This window comes from Anguilla rostrata, chromosome 2 (genome assembly GCF_018555375.3).
Source record: "Anguilla rostrata isolate EN2019 chromosome 2, ASM1855537v3, whole genome shotgun sequence".
In the NCBI taxonomy this organism is placed as follows: Eukaryota; Metazoa; Chordata; class Actinopteri; order Anguilliformes; family Anguillidae; genus Anguilla; species Anguilla rostrata.
This window is the reverse complement of record NC_057934.1, coordinates 24,965,374-24,981,488: the sequence shown is the minus strand read 5'-3', so window position 1 is coordinate 24,981,488 and position 16,115 is coordinate 24,965,374. Positions and strand designations below refer to the sequence as shown.

General features: G+C 41.3%; 1 protein-coding gene and 1 long non-coding RNA gene across 2 annotated transcripts in view; one reads left to right on the top strand and one right to left on the bottom strand.

Moving 5' to 3' along the window:
* Nucleotides 1–7,112: 7,112 nt before the first annotated feature.
* Nucleotides 7,113–11,457, bottom strand: LOC135247655 (uncharacterized). The gene is made up of 4 exons (XR_010328262.1): nt 11,346–11,457; nt 10,748–10,827; nt 8,574–9,548; nt 7,113–8,353 (listed from the first exon to the last, which is right to left on the bottom strand). It is a non-coding gene; the product is annotated as an uncharacterized LOC135247655 (long non-coding RNA).
* Nucleotides 10,778–16,115, top strand: part of myo1d (myosin 1D) — a 95,985-nt gene continuing 90,647 nt past the window's right edge. The window contains exon 1 of the mRNA XM_064321365.1: nt 10,778–11,356. Coding sequence (XP_064177435.1) covers nt 11,262–11,356 — 95 coding nt within the window. The 5' untranslated portion in view covers nt 10,778–11,261. The remainder of the gene's footprint in view (nt 11,357–16,115) is intronic.

Genomic DNA, 16,115 nt, shown 5'->3' with positions numbered 1-16,115 from the left:
AGTGAATACATTCTCAGTTAAAATGTCATTTGGTCAAATTTCATTGGATTGTACAATCACAATATATCTGTCAGGCAGGATATTGTGGCTATGAATAGCATCCTGGCAGGTATTACATGTTCCCTGGCATTTTGCCCATGATGTAATGATTCTGTGCTGCAGAGTGGGTTTAGTGAAGGCCAGAGTTTAGTTCCCCGCATCTGACAAGCAACCTCTTCACTTCCTCTAATGCTCCTTGTGTGCACAATACATTACAGTTGCAAATCAGTGGCTTAGCTAACTACCGAGTTTATGTGTTGATTTAATTAAAATTAAAATTGAGGGTATGTATCAGAAATGTTTCCCAGAGTGCAGTGTCTGTTAATAATAAACTGGTGTCACTGATATCAGAAAATGTCTGGGTTAGACAGTCATTTCACTGCAACTCTGCACTGCCTTGTATGGCCTATATAGTTATATGATATTAAATATACACTTTATTGCATAAAAATAGTGGTTTTAATATAATAATAAAATTCAGACGGTGTAAGTTGTTGCATAACATGAATTACAAACTATGTAATTATTTATCATTACGGTATAGAGTTAACAGCATGTGCAGATGTTAAATTAACATGGCATATAGCCCTGAACTCTAACTCTAACTGTATAGCCCTGAATAATAACATTCAAATAGACCATTTTTTAGAAGTTTATCTTTAGTTAATAAATATAGCAGGCTCTATTATTTATTCATGTTGTACTATACTTATAAAATAAAATCAATATACAATTGTGTGTGTGTGTGCGCGTGTGTGTATGCACGTTTGTGAGGAGGGGGGTTGAGGGTCGAGGTGTCACATTTCAGTACTCTCATACTTTCAAAACATGTCCTGAATGCCACAGTATATGTAAGTGCTCACAGAATCTATTCAGAAGGCTTTTAAGACTCATTGGTCACTGCAAACCATCCTGAATGTCAAAGAATCTATGGTGCCTTGTGCCTGTATTCGATCAGCACAAACTTGTAGGTCCATATTTCTTAAATTACACCTAAAGAAAATACTTCATTTTGTGTTTTGAGTGATCAATATTGTGCAGCTGACCTTGACACACTCATGGGACATTGTGGAGATGTTTTAGAAATTCTGATGAAAATCAAAAATTACATGAGGGAAATCATTAATCTAGCTTAATATAAAAATAATCAGTATTCTCAGAACTAGCCAGCTCAAATATGATGCCATCTTTTAATATAATTTTCAGAAAAGTATTTTCATTTTAGGATTAGGTGAAAAACGGCTGCTACATTATAAAATAAACCAGCAAAGACACTGGGGACATGACCAGCTATTGTACATTTCTGGGCAGCCTGATTGAATGCAAATATACAAACATTATCAGAATCCACAAAGACTGTTCTGTAAGAGCCAATGGCAAAAACCATTACCTCAGATCTAGCAAGCGTTCTTGTTTACAGTAGCCAACAATGGGAGATGACCAGAGGGGGACATCCTTGGCAGAAGCTTTTGATCAGGTCAAATGGTTTCCAGACAAAGTTTTTTGGAACTGGTGTTCTTATAGAGTAAGCATAATGCTGCAGATTCTGAGATTCTAAATCCAATTGGACAAAAAGTCAAATCCAGAGGTAGCTCACATATCGGGGATAATCTGATTTTATCACCTTACAACCGGTCTGTGTGAAGAAAACACTGTGTAATTCATTTTTGCGCTGACCCATTTATGAAGGGTAACTTCTCATGGTGTTATTGGCCCTATTGGCCAATAACACCATGAGAGAGGAAAGCAAACAGGCTGAAAGGGAAGGTCCATTAACTAAGGAACAAAACTGTTTCTGGGAAGCCCATTTATATACATGTCAGCATAGCATCAGACCAGGCTAACTTGCTCTGACATAATCAGGTCTAACAGGTGACATGTAACATGCTACAATGTCAACAAAAAAAACAAACCTGTGGGTGATCTGTTTTAAGTAGCTGAGCCCATTAAAGTGGTGCTTAATTGTTATCAATGAAAATAAGTAATTTCAAACTAGAGAACAGTATAAAATTCAAAATAACAACCGCACAGATTCCCTTAATAGAGAAAAGTGCTTCGGGCCTAACACAGGTCTTTACCAGACAAACACTTGTCTGTGCTATTCAGCATCAATGAACAGAATGCTACATGTTAGTATGTAAACATACTAGGACATGATGGACCGGGCAAGATTGCTTACGTTCTGGAGATGATATCTAAATTGTGAAAGCATGTTTTCACTATAAGCATCACCTGTTGTAAACACAAAATGCCCTTCTCTTAAATTATTTTCATGGAACATACCAGGTGACAAAAACAAATAGTAAAAAAGTTAGGGTCAGAAGGTGAGCAGAAGGAGGCATTAATGCTCCCTGATGGCCATTTTGTGTTATAGCAAGCATTAAATATTGTCTCACACACATTAGGCTGCAGTTCGGGCCATAACAATTGCAGTGTGAATAGTGCCCTCTGGCTGTAAGACAGCACATAATGCCTTTTACTCTATTAATGTTTAATATATACAGTATAATTCTACTACACAATTAAGGTACACATTTTAATAGCTACACACAACAAGAGTGCAAATCCACCAAGTGAGTCATTGAGTCTCTTATGTACAGAGTACAGATGTGACAGGATGATGAGATTTCACAAATTCAAATAATTTTTTCCTGATCTCACCACTATCAAGTAGAGATTTGCATGTTTTATACATTTGAAGTGTGTAATGTGATATCCTCGTTTTCACATAGATTAATCTTGGTTTATGACAGCCAGTGCTAGTCTCTCTTTATAGTATTATTATTTATTATTATACATTTTATACTCCACTTTGTTGCTCATGATATGAATAATATCTCTAAACAAACAAGCCAAATAAACATTTTAAAGAGGGGTTTCTACTGTGTGTCTGGGTGGGCAGAACTTGGAAGGAGGCAGAAAATGCTTTTTATTCTTAGAGGGGAGTCAACACACCCATCTGTTAGAGGTGTGAGAGGCTCATTCAGGCTTGTGGGGTTGGGCCCATCATGGCTAAATATGTCTCTAATGTGTAGAGAAGAAAAAATGCCCCAGTCTTACAGTATATAAAATTACTTGGATACCTATCATGGTGTCAAACTCACTATACTGTGTAGTGGGTACAAAGTTCATTCCCTGCATGTGGTGAACTCACATGTGGTGTTCAAAGGGTGCCTGGAGAGGTTGATCCCACACAGTGATTCAGGTTCTGCATCCAGTACCAGCCTATCCCTGCTCTTTTTCCACCTCTTATATTTCCTGTGCAGATTTGTTTTTACTTATTTGAGCTTTTTTTTTAAACCTTATTTGAGATTATTTATCTTGCTTAACTTATTCAAACATTACCATGGCCATGTCCAGCCTCTTTGTGGTGGGAGTAGCTTAGCTTGGATGGTATTGTCGCTTGATATTCTCTGACCTGATTTGTACACAATGGGGCCTGTTAGATCTGTAAAGCCGCGTCACATCTTCAGTGGTTAATGTGTCCACTGAGGTAGCCTATAGACCAGTGACAGCAGCGTTCTGGCTCTTGGCATAAAATGGAATAACACACATGAATAAGACAACATCAGACAGCTGTGATCTTAATTTTTTACATTGATGGCGCCAGATGTTGTACAGATTATAAGGCTCTTCCTATTAATAGATTCACTGTATCAGCCAGACCACATATTATAAAATCAGTGAACCTGTATTGCATCTGAGTAGCAGCACACCAATAAAAAAAGGCCCAGCATCGTCCAGTAAGGCCACAAATATACAGACTACCTATTGCATCATGCTGGTGTGCCTGACATGAATCAAAATTGTTTTCAAATTCATGAAATATGCCTTTTTTCCACATCATCTGATTAGTTTTTATGTTACAGTGACAGGAGTATTTCTTCTGGAGTTGCCAAAAAGTTACAAAAAGTAATTGTTTGGCATACTGCCAGAACATTGGTTTGCCTGAATGAGGGCAAATCACTGTTTATTATATTACATTTTTTGAAGTTGTTCATTTTAGGAAATTGTATTAGTCGGTTAGCCTGTTTTAGGTTAATTGAATGGGCAGTTCAGATGTTTCCATCACACTCATCCTCCCTCATCTGTTCCCTGTTGTTCCAAGTATTTAACCTTTGGATGACCAACTTTTCATGTATAAGGAGCTGCATGTGATGCAGGTGATCTGGCAAGCTATGTTTAATTCTACAAGTAGTGGTGGGGTTCATCACAGAAACTTAGCATCTTCTTAACAGACAAAAGGAAAAACTACAAAACAATGAAAATTAAAAATCTATTTTTGCATTCCCTTCACCCTCTCAACAACTGGCAAGCTAAACCATTGTTCCAGCCCAGTGCATACTGACAAGCTGAATCTAATTCAAAGTGGTTAGCCTTATCCAAATATATTCAAATGTAAAAGCATAGTGATTCCGCTTATCCAAAAATATCCAAATGTAAAAGTATGGCTCTTACACAGTCGTAGAGAGAGAGAGTCAGATCAAACATAACAGGGCATGTTTCACGAAGCAGGATTAGTGAGTTAGCTGGATGAAACCCGGAAACCTCCCAAATCTGGAACATAGACTAAGTAAAAAAAGAGCCTGTAGCAATGTGAGTGGCACCGCTCGCGTATAGGGAGAGAGAGAGATACGAGTTCGAAGTAATCACTTCTTTTTATTGAAGCCAAACACTCGGCTTTTCGTTCATCTGGTTACATGGGTTTTCACAGTACTTTTGCCGTAGCGCCGTACTTCCTCCGTCACCAGCCCCCCGTCTGCCTCAGCGAACGCCTTTTAAAACACCCATGCTCACTGTCAAGGTAATCAGCACATCGTTAAACACTTAAACATTTAAAGAGCGGTGCTGATTAGCAACCTCTAACAGCTGTGGCGCAGAGTCCGAGAGCCGCCCCGCCCACTCTCTCTCTGCAGCCAACACACAAACCACGCCCCCCACCACCTTCCGGGCTTTACTCAGAACAGTTATCTAGTTAACATAGTAATCCCGTTTCATCCAGTGAGCCCCCCTACCCGCGGGACAAACCCACAGCCACACTGACCTCCTTCAAGAGGCTGGAGGACTCTGATGTACTACAACTCATCACTTCTCATCGTGCAACCACCTGTCCACTTGACCACATCCCATCTATATTCCTCCAATCCATATCCGGCGAGATCCTTCCCTATCTGGTCTCCATTGTTAATTCCTCCCTTGCCTCTGGTCATGTTCCCTCTGATTTTAAGATGGCTCGCGTTACCCCACTCCTCAAGAAACCCACCTCGGACCCGTCTGATGTAAAGAATTATTGAACCATATCGCTTCTACATTTTCTGTCCAAAACCCTTGAGCGAGCAGTGCTTAAACAACTAACCTCTTTTCTCCATCAGAACAACCTGCTAGACCTTCAGCAATCTGGCTTCCGATCCGGGCACTCAACAAAGACTGAGAGAGGTACTCGCCACTGCAAGAGCCTCACGCCTCTCCTCTGTCCTGATCCTCCTTGACTTGTTTGCAGCATTCGACACAGTTAACCACAAACTACTCCTCTCCACCTTGGCTGAGATGGGCATTTCTGGGACTGCCCTGTCTTGGTTCACTTCCTATCTTGCAGATAGGTCCTACCAGGTAACCTGAAAGAGGTCTGCCTCTGCTCCTCATCCCCTTGTTACAGGAGTACCACAGGGATCTGTACTAGGTCCTCTGCTGTTATCCATACACTCCAAATCTCTTGGTTCTGTTATTAATTCACACGGCTTCTCCTATCATTGTTATACCGATGACACACAACTTTTCTTCTCCTTCCCCCCCTCTGCCTCACAGGGTGATGATAAAATATCTTCCTGCCAAGCTGACATCTCAACCTGGATGGCCAGCCACCACCTGAAGCTCAACCTCAACAAAACTGAGCTGCTGTTCTTCCCATACAAGACCTCCCTACTACGTGAGCTCTCAATCACGGTTGATAACACCACAGTGACTGCCTCTCACTCTACAAAGAGCCTGGGGTGGTCCTGCTCAACTACCTGGGCCTCAAGGAGCACATCAAGGCAACATCACGGTCCTGCAGTTTCCTTCTGTACGACATCTGTACGATTCAACCATACCTGACTATGCACTCCATTTCACCTTAAATCCCCCCTTTCATGACACTCATGTCCCCCCATTCCAACACTTTTTGTAATTTGTATTTGTCCTAATATTGTAGACTGAGATCTTCTCCCTAGTTTGGTTTGGCATAAGTTAGGTCAGAATAGTGTTCACTGCCTGAACTGAACTGTGTTCTTGGCTAGAAATAGCTGTACGAAATGAGTATTGTACCTTATGGAACCTGTGTTTTGTAGTTGTCCAATGACCATGATATGCACTTTCGTACATCGCTTTGGATAAAAGCGTCTGCTAAATAAATGTAATGTTTCGCTAAATCTCCCCAGGTTTTCTAGGTTTGTTTGCCACATGCACTTCTCTAAAACCTGAATAGCACTTTACTTTGCACAGAAGGGCATGCATGAAAGTGGGCTTTTTATGCAGGGTTAATGAAGTGGTGTTCAACAGGTGTGCTGTCTCAAGGTACCACCTGTCTATCATACTTCCTCTGGTTCAGTGTGCTGCACGTGTGTCTGAGTATATACTTTAAGTCATATCAGAAAGATAGGTGGCTGCAAGACTGAAGAGATTCCTGTGTTTGGAGGAGGATTCTGTGATGAATCTGGACTTTGACTGGCAGGCAGAACAGCTTACATAATATGTGGTTTATGCCCTCCAAGGAGTGAAAAACCTGGCAGTTGATCCCTAGAAATACTGAAATACCATGGTTTTACCGGATATTAAAAAAGTGTCTTCAAGGAATTAGTTAGGAACCGAGAATGACAGCATAATTTCCTTAGGAATACTCTGAGAAATGTTGGGTCAGGCTGAATATTGCAAAGTGAGACAGACTTCTTTTGACTGCCCTAGAGTATAGAAGCGATTATTTTTATTTTTCCCAGGGGGAAATTCAGGAGCTTGAGTTGTGAAGGAGTGTACCCTGGGTGAGAGAAGAAAACCACATGGGATTTAATAAGAGCCAGAAGTTCTGGATTAGAGGAGAGAATGGAGTTTTATTCACACCCATGAAAACAGTCAGATTTACACATTTCAGGCACTTCAAAGTGATGGTATGTCTGCAGGAAGGGGCAGGCGGTGGAGGCACTTGCACCAAAGACCAAAGATGGTCTGAGATTCAAATTTCAAGACAAAGAAGGCTAACTGGAGGAAAAATTGCCTACCTGAAGTAAACATACAATTGTTGGAATCAACATGTAATGAAAAATAATATTACAGAGGTTTCAGGAACATGAAGCAGACAGATGTTTAACATGATGAGGGATAGGCTGCAATTTAAGTCTTAAAATGTGAACTGTAGCCTAATACTCAACAATCCAACAAGACAGGGTTTTCCGATTAAACGTTGCTATATATATATATATATATATATATATATATATATATATATATATAAAACATTTATTTAGCAGGCACTTTTATCCAAAGTGAGGTACAAAAGTGCATATCAAAGTCATTGGAACAACTACAAAACACAGGTTCGATAAGGTACAATACTCATTTCATACTGTTATTCATAGCCAAGAACACAGTCCAGTTCATGCAGTGAACATTATTATAAGCTCTGTGATAGGGATGAGTGAGAACCCTTTACCCGAATGGGAGGGGGTGCAATGCGCCCTGCTGTAGAGTGGAGTGGTTGAGTAGGCGTATAGAATTGAATCATGTCCTGTAAGTAGACGGGGGCCGTCCTGATGGCTGCAGTGTAGGCGTGGGTCAGGACTTTGAACCTGATCCTGGCAGCAACCGGTAACCAGTGGAGTCACCTAAGCAGAGGAGTGACGTGGGAGAACTTGGGAAGGTTGAAGATGATTCGGGCAGCGTCATTTTGAATCATCTGTAGTGGCTGTATGGCACAAGCTGGCAGGCTTGCAAGGTGAGAGTTGCAGTAATCTAGACGGGAGGTCACCATAGCCTGGACAAGCAGCTGGGGGGAGTGCGTAGTCAGGTATGGTCGAATCCTCCTGATGTTGTACAGGAGGAATCTGTAGGACCGTGATGTTGCCTTGATGTGCTCCTTGAGGTCCAGGTGGTCATCCAGGACCACCCCCAGGCTCTTTGCAGAGTGAGAGGCAGTCACTGTGGTGCCATCAACTGTGATTGAGAGCTCACATAGTAGGGAGGTCTTGTATGGGAAGAACTCAGTTTTGTTGAAGTTGAGCTTCAGGTGGTGGCTGGCCATTCAGGTTGAGATGTCAGCCTGGCAGGAATATATTTTATCATTAACCTGTAAGGCAGAGAGGGGGGGAAAGAGAAGAAGAGTTGTGTGTCGTTAGCATAACAGTGATAGGTGGAGCCATGTGAATTAATAACTGAACCAAGAGATCTGGTGTATATGGATAACAGCAGAGGACCCAGTCCTTATCCCTGTGGTACTCCTGTAACAAGGGGATGAGGAGCAGAGGCAGACCCCATCCAGGTGACCTGGCAGTCCCAGAAATACCCACCTCAGCCAAGGTGGAGAGGCGTAGTTTTTGGTTAACCCTGTTGAAGGCTGCAGACAGGTCTGGATCAGGACAGAGGAGAGGCTCTTGCAGTGGCGAGTGCCCGGATCGGAAGCCAGACTGGTGAGGGTCTAGCAGTTTTTTTTTCTGATGGAGAAAAGAAGTTAGTTGTTTAAGCACAGCTTGCTCAAGGGTTTTGGACAAAAAAGGTAGAGGCATACTGTACTGATAACAGTAGCTGTCGTAAAGACAGGTTGGATTGACTGATGGTTGACAGCTGTTGTGAAGTTGTTGTAACTTGATCATACTTGAGTAAAGCTGCACTTAACAGACACCTGATTGTGAGACTATTATTTACCTATTAATATAACATTACATATACGGTTTGATAGATCATTATATCAGAGGGGTCTGAGGTGGGTTTCTTAAGGAGTGGGATAATGCAAGCCATCTTAAAATCAGAAGGAACTTAGCCAGAGGCAAGGGAGGTATTAACAATAGAGGACAGATAGGGAAGGATCTCGCCGGATATGGACTGGAGGACTGTAGATGGGATGTGGTCAAGTGAACAGGTGGTTGCGCAATGAGAAGTGATGACTTGGAGTACATCAGAGTCCTCCAGCCTCTTGAAGGAGGTCAGTCTTGACGTGGGTTTGTCCCGGGGAGTAGGGGGGCTCACTGTATGGGCAAAGAAGTTCCGGATGTTAGCCACCTTTCCTTCGAAGGCAGCCAGAAAGTCATCTGTGAAAAGAGAAGAGGGAGATGGGGGTGGAGGGGGAATGAGGAGGGAAGAGAAGGTGGAGAACAGTTTATGTGGGTTAGAGAGGCATGCACTGATCTTCGGCTGGAAAAATTAGGTCATAGCCAATGTTAGGGCAGATATGAAAGTTGCCAACAAGGTGTGATATGCGGTCAGGTCATCAGAGGATCTGGAGCTCAGTAGAGTGTCCAGCTCATCCAGAAAGCAGCCGAGTGGACCTGGAGGACGGTACAGAACAACAATATGGAGTTTTGTAGAATGAATAACTGCATGAAATTAAAAGGAGGGATATACACTCACCGGCCACTTTATTAGGTACACCTGTTCAACTGCACGTTAACACAAATATCTAATCAGCTCAATCACGCATTTAGGCATGTAGACATGGTCAAAACGATCTCCTGAACTTCAAACCAAGCATCAAAATGGGGAAGAAAGGTGATTTAAGTGACTTTGAACGTGGCAAGGTTGTTGGTGCCAGATGGGCTGGTATTTCAGAAACTGCTGATCTAACTGGGATTTTCACGCACAACCATCTCTAGGGCTTACAGAGAATGGTCTGAAAAAGAGAAAATATCAATTGAGTGGCAGTTCTCTGGGCGAAAATGCCTTGTTGATGGAAGAGGCAAGAGAAGAATGGCCAGACTGGTTCGAGCTGATAGAAAGGCAGCAGTGACTCAAATAACCACTCATTACAACCAAGGTATGCAGAAGAGCATCTCTGAACGCACAACATGTTGAACGTTGAAGCAGATGGGCTACAGCAGCAGAAGACCAATCCGGTACTAGCAAGGTGTACCTAATAAAGTGGGATATATATATATATATAGTTGATATTTGCTATATATATATATATATATAGCAAATATCAACTATAGCAAGCATGGTGGTGTAGATTAGTGTAACAGAAAGAATTATGCTGTTGCAGGGTCTCTTAAACTTTTTTTTTTTACAGTAACGGCTGGTATTCGTTCTACATGAACTTCGTACAGATTTTTTATGCCACTTTAGTCCGCAAGGTGGCACACGTTCAGCTCTCACACTGTACATGTAAACATCTGACAACATCCACCCACAAATCTCTTGTATTATGCTATGTTTAATCATTTTTATTTTTCAATGTTCTTTTACAGCGATGAACAGCAATATAAGAACATATAAAAATATTAAGTCGCGATACCACTTCGACTACAGCATTGGCTCATGGTCACGGTTCCAGCAGCGTCAGTAAAATGTTAAATAGCCTACGTTTATCGGTTAGTAACTCTTATGTTATAACGTTCATTTTGGTAGTCTGGTAGTTGTAGTAGTAGATTGTATTCATTGATAACAATTAAGCCCCACTGTAATGAGCTCATTTTATATTGTACCTTCTTCGCCACATTCTTAGTTTAGACTCCTCTTATACAGTACTTACGGTAGTTGCGCAGTCTTCCCGTGCTCAGGTGAATTGGGGACCAGTACCAGTAGTGCGTTAGAATGGTCAGGACCGGGTGGCTGTAATAGTTTCAAGCAAATGGAATAGCAAGGAACATGAGAATTATAACGGAGTTACGGTACCACTTTTTAGAAACGGACAGTTAAATTCCTTCATGTAGCCAATTTATTTTCAATACTTGGGCGAACCGCAGTAGTTTAACTCAGGAAATAAGGGAACTTAGAAATCGATAGCAAGCTACTGCTAGCACTTTCTAACTGCATTTCCCTCAGAAACTAGGGAAATTAACATTATTATTTATTTTGCGGGTATCTTTTTACCGCATATCACGGTGTATGGATACACACAAACAATGGTTATTGACACGCGTTTACGTTTTACATAAACTGCTACATAAATTGTTTACTTTTGCTGTAGTCGGACGTTTGTAAAACATTTTGCCGGGAGTTTTGAAAGTTTTTAAAGATAATATTTCCATTAATAGAAGGCTACTATGGCTGAACACGAGAGTTTGGAATTTGGAAAGGCGGATTTTGTGCTTCTCGACAATGTTTCCTTGGAGGAATTCATGACTAACCTCAAACTCAGGTAGGCATGTGTTCTCTGTTTCGTTCTTCTCTGTAGTTTCAATGTGCAGGAGTAGCCAACCGTGGAGACAAAAGCATGGAGAGGACCAGTTCGTCATGTGGGCAACCTTTAAGGGATCCATACGAGTCATCGTTCAGCTTCCTAACCTATTACGATTCTCGCATCGTTAAATACGTACCATACGCTATCAAAATATCAGGAGAGAATAGCAGTTTGTATTGATTCACTGATGGTTTCAGAATCATAAACAGGTTTATTGCCAAGTAGGTTTTCACATACAAAGAATTTGCTTTGGTCTGATGATACATAACAGTAAACATAAAATAAACATAGTGCAAACAGTAAACATAGTGGAATTAATTAGTGGAATTAATAGAAAATGTCAGTGTGATAAAATTTTATTAGTCTGACAATGCAAACCTTTTTCGAGGGGAGAGACTAGTGTCAACTAAATATGAAAACCAATTCCAAAGGCCATTTTCCTTTATCTCAGTTTGCTGTCAGTAAGGTCTAATGTGTAGGAAGGGAGGTACATTATTTACATTCTTGGTTCCTTATGTATTTTACTGTTGTGCTTTCACGGAGCATTATTAAGAAAGCTTGTCCTCCAGCGAGGTAGATTGTGAATTTCTCCCCCACACAATATTCACTGAAAAATGTGATGTGCATCTGGATTTTGAAATGTCCATTACAAGAGAGCAGTCCATTTTTCTTCTCAGGTGGTCTTTCTTGAGCATGGGCATGAGAACACCTTAAAACGCTGATTATTGATTATTACGCTGATTTTGTGGCTGAAACCTGACATGGGTTGCTGCACTAGCTTCAACCTTCAGTGTACTGTAACTCCAGAAACGTGGCAGTGAAAGGTCTTATTAGGTACATGTAGCTGCACAGTTGTACAGGATTGTAAGTCCCAGGTCAGTTTCCTCTGAGCTGAACTGCTGCCAGAGTTCTTCTGTACATGCTGTCCAGTGCACATTTTATGTGTTCACATACATAAACATACATAGACCTCTCAGCTGGGAATACAGCTTGTAGTAGACTACATTAGCTCTCTTTTTTTCTTTTTGCTGACAGTCCTGTGTTCTCACACAGCAGTTAGTGAGGAGATTAAATAATGAGTTCTTTAAAAATGGGAATTTTGGCTAGCCATAGCCTTGTTATGGACTTCCTTAGTGAAGGCCTCTCATCTAGTCAAGGTGCTGTTGTAACCAAGCTCAGGTACGCCCAGTTGCAATGATGTCATCTGTTGTGATGGAGACCTGGATCTTTTTGCCCAGTGGACTGAACACATGGAACTACATACTTGTATGAAAATTGATATGCAATATACGCATTTGTGTGAAGGTGTTCTGTGGTCTCCTTTGGTGTTGTGTGACTCCACTGCTTGAAGAACTGTGTCAAAGTAGTTCACTGTTGAACAAAATTCAGTCTTGTTACCTGAAAATATGGAATTTAATTTCAAGCATGCATGTAAGGCATGTAACTGCTGCTTTAACAAGGTTATTTAAAAACCACATGGGAAAGGAAATGGTTGCATCGTGGCATGAGATTTGCCAATCAGATCAGATTTTGAGAGATTATAGATATGGCTGGGAATAGCATGTCTGGAGCTGCATTTTCTCCCAAAAGGCTGTTGTATTTGCAGTAATGCTTTAAAGAAATTCACAAAAAAACACCACCTATTACAAGAAGTGCACAGCACTGTGAAGTGTGTCCTGACTGGAGATATGGTAGAAAGAAAAGGGTTATTCACCCATACATTTCTTAGAAGTTCCTTGGCAAGGGTTAAAAGAGTGATTTAAGGCAAACGTGCAAATACATTTCAAATGTTAAGGTGGGCAAGAGTTGCGGTGTATTTGCTATGCTTGAGACTTATGTATAAACATAATCTACAACATAAACTATGTTTGTTTGTTTTGAATGCAGTGGAATTTTGTATGTGAAAATGGCCTTGTAATCGGCGCTATCATACAGATTTATTCCTCCAAGCAGATGCAAATGCTGTATGATATAAAAGAGGAGACAGGGACATTTAACAACAAGCTAAGTCATTTCCTTTTCTAAAGTAGAATACCTTTGCTCAGTGAAGTTCAGGTCACGGTTAAAAATAAGAAAGAAAATCATGTCATTGTCAGTTTGAATTACCTGTTTGACTGGAATCCTGAGCTGTGTGGTGTGAATACCGATTCAATCTGAACTGACTGTACCTGTTTCGTCAACACTGCTCCTATCAGTTTAGCAAGATCAGTACACTCACCACCCTGTATTCATAACCTTGGAATCAATCTCCTCTTTGTTTTGCTGTTGTTAATGATTGTGTATGACAGGAAGAAACACTGGAAGCTCAAGCTTATTCTAGCTTATATGAATCAAGTTCTGTGATTTTAAAATGGCCCCTTTTTGGTCTCCCACGATTAGGCTATATTTTTTAAAGTATATGGTCATTAGACTATTCTTTTTTATGCCTAATAATGAACACCAGGGTTGTTTTATGACACTATAAATTTGCCACTTAAGATGTAAGTTTTCTGGAGGAAAATTAATGTACTTAAAAATGACTGTGAATTGGGTAGTCAACACAGCATGTCTGTGATAGTCTATTCAAATCTACTGTACTTTATTATCCTGATTAAAAAATGCTTGCCACATCCACCCAAACTAAACTCGGGTCATACAGTTATTATTTTAGTTACTTTAATCCTTTGGACATAAAGTCCATTTGTGAATATTGTCAAATTAAAATGAAAGTCTATAATTTCAGCAAGGTTTTGAACCAGTTTTTTTTTTATTTGGTATTTGGCCCTCATTTTGGTTTAGGTTCTCTGCAATATTCAGTAGTCTATTCATTTATTTTACTGTCACCTGAAAAATTTAAGGCATTTCAAGTGCGTACTTGGCCCCAGCTTAGACCGAACACTGGAACTCTGGGTTTTGTCATTGCAGGTTCACCCTTGGAACATTTTAAAGTGAATTGTTCTGGGCATTGCAATGGTATGTGTAATATGATTGGCATTCCCTTAGAAAGAGCTCTTGTCACTAGCAGAGACAAGACTGGTCTCATAGTTGTATTCTTTTCTGTTTTGGAATGTCACTTGTATTTATATACTGGATTCAACGCTGCTGCCTCCTCCATCAACTTGGGAGCACGCAGACAAGCACATGCTCTTCTTCAAAACATGTGTTGGCGTCAGCCCACAACCATGTTGCTGCACAGGCAAACAGTTGAACTGTAGTGATTATGTCATTCATTCATTTGTGGTCTGTAGGTACCTGGTGTATAACTGGTGTCAACCCGCTGACTGATTTCTCCAGTGCTGACTTTATCTGGCATCCCTGGCGGGCAGTGCACAGTTTCCTTTGTGACCCAACGGCCAATTATGCATTGAAACAGTCTTGTTCAGCAGTAATGCAAGATCAGGTTTTGCATTTCCAACTGGATCTGGATGAAGTTAATGATTTGTCTTTTTGGACTTGAATCAAAACTCCATTGTGCAGGTTCTTTACCATGTGAAGGTGACGTGTTGGCCATTGTGAGGGTGTACTGAGGTTTAATTTCTCTGGTGGGACCTTATGTGTTAGCCATTCAAAAATGTCCGGGCTGGAAAAGTGGGAAACAGGTGTTAGGACCCAGCTTCTTTCCGTGGAGTCAAAGTCAGGAGGATGCAGGAACTCACCAAGACAACAAACACTTTACTGAAGAAACTAAAAGTTTATTGTAATCACACTGGCCAGTGGGAAGGTCACTGAAATACAACACAAGTTTACGGTACAGCAACCCTCCACGCAATGGTCTTGAAGCCTTGTTTAAATACCCTCTGGGGCCTTGACTGGGTATGCATGTCTGTCCTCTCTGTGAGGGCCTATCTCTTTGTTCCCTAATGACATCTGTTTTGTACATAAACTACCAACGCCGTTAGTATTGCCTGATACTGTATGGCATTACTACTTCCAGAGGAGAAAAACTCTGAACCCATCACAGGATACATGCATTGCCTAGTATGGTTTCTGCCCATGGCTTGAAGTCAGAGATCTTTGAAAAATAAGAAAGAAAAATGACATTTTCAGTGGCTGCTGGGTGCCTCATCCTGTTAAGGCACTATTCTAGTGTATCGGCTCCATGGTCTGGTTTTTAATCCAGATCATGCAGTGCTAACTTTGTCTGGCATCCCTGGTGGGCAGCACACAGTTGGCGCAAGGGCTGCCCAAGTAATGAAGGGATTCAGTCAGCCAGGACAACAGTGTCTCGTCACGTGCAGGACGACCCCTGCTGACCAATCAAGTGTTTGCCGTTCGCCTATTGAGCTGCACGTGAACTGTCATCCTCCGACTTGCATCTGTGCAAGCATGACTTATAGACTGCAACATGAAAAGAAGTGGCGCGGACTGATCGTCTGTGCTCTCCTGAATCCATAGCAGAGGTTGCAGCAATGAGCGCTGATGATGAATATGATTGGGCGAAAAGGGAGGGATAGAGCGTATTTACAAAAATTTTGAATCTCTTTACTTGGACCCATATCCAGCCCATGATGTTTTTATGTTTATTTAGCAAGAGATTGAAGGTGATGGTGTTGCGCCAATATTCTTTCCCCATCATGTTCTTTGGCTGGAGGTATAGAGAAGGCATTGTTCACTGTGGGACTCTGTGCAAGAGGGGCCGGATGGAGCCACGCTGCTCAGCCACTGCCCACCTCAAGCCCAGAAGAGCAGCAGCAGCAACAGAGCAGCGCCTGTCCATTGTGACTAGTGCTGCCAAAAG